Raw genomic sequence first — 2,497 nt, 5'->3', positions numbered from 1 at the left:
TGAGCCTGCCTCCTCCTGATCCACCAGCGACCCTCCTTTCACTTCTCCTCAGACAGCCCTGACGGCTCGACTCACGGCGGGTAAAGATGCAAAAATGTACTTTAAAATAAAGGTTTCGTCCTCGCTGGCGTGACTGTGAGCCGTCCAATCAGATAACTGCGTGCTCCGCGGCTCAGAGGAAGAAGATGTGTCAGGCTGTGATCTCACCTGACCTATTCTAAAAACACACGAACGTGAGTGCATGTTTTATTGTTCTGAGTCAGGAGTATTTTCAACAGAGCCTCTCACGTCTTTATAATACTCCCAGCGAACATTTGTCATCTGTTTCCATGGCAACAGTCACCCAGACATGCCGTGAGTTGAGCCCATTATTCAGGATTATGAAACACACACACTTCTCCTCATGCCCCCCCCCCCGCCGACCCCTCACAGACTCCGCCCCCCCCGCAGGTGCTGTTCACCTGTTCACATGTACATACCTGCCTTCATTCTGCTCCTGATGACTCTGTATATGATGTGTACCACCTCCTGCTGCTCTCCCATTGGTCAATCATCAGCAGAATTTATTTATGGAACGCAAACAGGATGTCATAACTTTAAGATGTCATAACTTTAAGATGCACGCTCTGATTTTGATACAGAGCCCCCAGTTATTTTTTATACGCCCACATTTATTATAACCCACAGTTGTTAACATGTTTTAGTTATAATCTGTGTAAACTGTGACGACATCAGAGGGTGTATCTTTAAATTATGATCAAAACAGTTAAGAGAGGAACCAAAGAGAGTCGACAGTTTGTTTCTGGGGGCCCCCGGTGGTCGAGGGGCCCCCAGCAGCCTCTCAGTCTGTTCATGCTTCATCATCTGATGCAACAGGGTTTATTTTCTGTCTGTTGGTGAATCTACCTGTTTACCTGTCTAATGTTTGTCTCTTTGTGTTTGAGATACGCTGACTGTGTCTTTGTTCAAGTCCGTAGAAATGTAGAAATCTCATCACTGCTGCCTGAGAAGAAAAGTCTCACTTGTTTCATTTAAAATGCTGAATTGTTGGGATTAGTTTGGTCTCTTCCATCGTAGAGATATAGAAGATATTGTGGGGGTAAAATAAAAATCCACGAAGAGTCCAAACTCAGGATTCACGTCAGATTAAACTTTCAAGAAGACAAAGAACAGCTGATAGGATTTACTTGTGCAAACAAGATATTTAATTGTGCGCTCAAGTTAATATCGTGCGTGAACAAGAAGACTAGTTTCTGCATGCAAGATATTATCTTGTTTAAGCGGGAAAATAGATTTAGAGATCTTGTGGAAAATGACGTCCTAGATACTGAACTTCTGTTTTAAGCTGTAATCAGCAGACTGAAAATCCTGAAAGCAGTTTAGAAATCTCTTCTTGCCCACTGACGGGTGTCTTTAATGGACCGTGGACGTCATCTTCCTGCAGGATGAATGTAGAGGAGGAGGAGGAGGAGGAAGAGCGTCACCACAGTGTTACATAGAAAATAAGTCTCTTTGTGTTGAAGACAACGTGTCGTTTTTGTTGTTGCAGGCTGATTGATGATTTTTTTAAGTCTCCTTCCACATGCTGTTGCTGTTTATTGATTTGAAGGTTTAGAACAGGTTCTAATGTGCTCAGAAGTTCATTTAAAGATTGAACAGGGTTTTCTTGTCTTCTTTAACCCTCTCCAGACACCAGACGTGTTCCCTTCAGGGCTATAGATGGTTCTTTATGGCTTTGGCATGAACTTTATTTTGATTGTCTCCGTCAGAGTGCAGCTCAGCGACGAGTGCGCCCCCCGGTGGCCGAGTGAGACATGAATGTATATTTGAAAGAGTGGCGTTCACTTCGGCACTCTTTACTACAGACCAAAAGAAAACAGTACATAAAGGACATATTGATATATTAAAGGTTTTAATGTTTATACAGAGCTATTCTTCTTGTTTTTGTACAGTCTGTTTTACTACTTAGATATTTCCTGTGTATTTTGGAAAAGGTTACATGAATATAAGCAGTATATTATACTTATAGATATATTCAGAAATATTACCAAAACAGCGAGCCCGACCGGTCCGGGCGATGCATGGGCATTACAGAGACCCTCTGAGGTTTGTCTTGTGTCTGATCTTTTCCTCCCTGCGTAGAAATACCTCAAAGCCTCCATCACACCTGTGCAGGTGCAGCTGATTCAGTTCTTGGGTGGTTTTTGGACCAGGTGCTCCTCCTTTGTAGTTTTCCAGCGAGGACACAGTCGCCTCCGTATAGATGCTTATGTATGTATAGTTTCATGGCTGTGTTTGGTCCAGAGGAATGTATTCACCCAAACAGAAGCACTTCTTTTTGTTTTTCTTGTTCAGTTGTTCCTTCTGTTCGCTGTGATTTATCTCTCCTGCATCCTGCTGTTCACTTCAATCTGTGTTCAAAGATATTTTTCCTATATTTGTCCTTGATTATGTTTCTAATGATCAAAATAAGAATAAATAAATAAATGTAAGTTGA

At 42.3% G+C, this 2,497-nt stretch overlaps 1 protein-coding gene across 2 annotated transcripts in view; it reads left to right on the top strand.

The window, feature by feature from the left end:
• Window positions 1-2,497, top strand: part of LOC139303105 (hepatic leukemia factor-like) — a 12,100-nt gene extending 9,603 nt beyond the window's left edge. Inside the window, exon 5 of one of the 2 annotated variants that reach the window (XM_070926813.1) lies at window positions 1,690-2,497. In XM_070926813.1, the coding sequence (XP_070782914.1) occupies window positions 1,690-1,744 (55 nt within the window). In that variant the 3' untranslated portion in view covers window positions 1,745-2,497. Of the gene's footprint in view, window positions 382-1,689 lie in introns of those variants that run through there. The other variant, XM_070926814.1, reaches the window with a different exon arrangement.

Source organism: Enoplosus armatus, chromosome 20 (genome assembly GCF_043641665.1).
Source record: "Enoplosus armatus isolate fEnoArm2 chromosome 20, fEnoArm2.hap1, whole genome shotgun sequence".
NCBI lineage: Eukaryota > Metazoa > Chordata > Actinopteri > Centrarchiformes > Enoplosidae > Enoplosus > Enoplosus armatus.
Note: the sequence above shows the minus strand (reverse complement) of the source record. Positions and strands in the feature narration are given on the sequence as shown.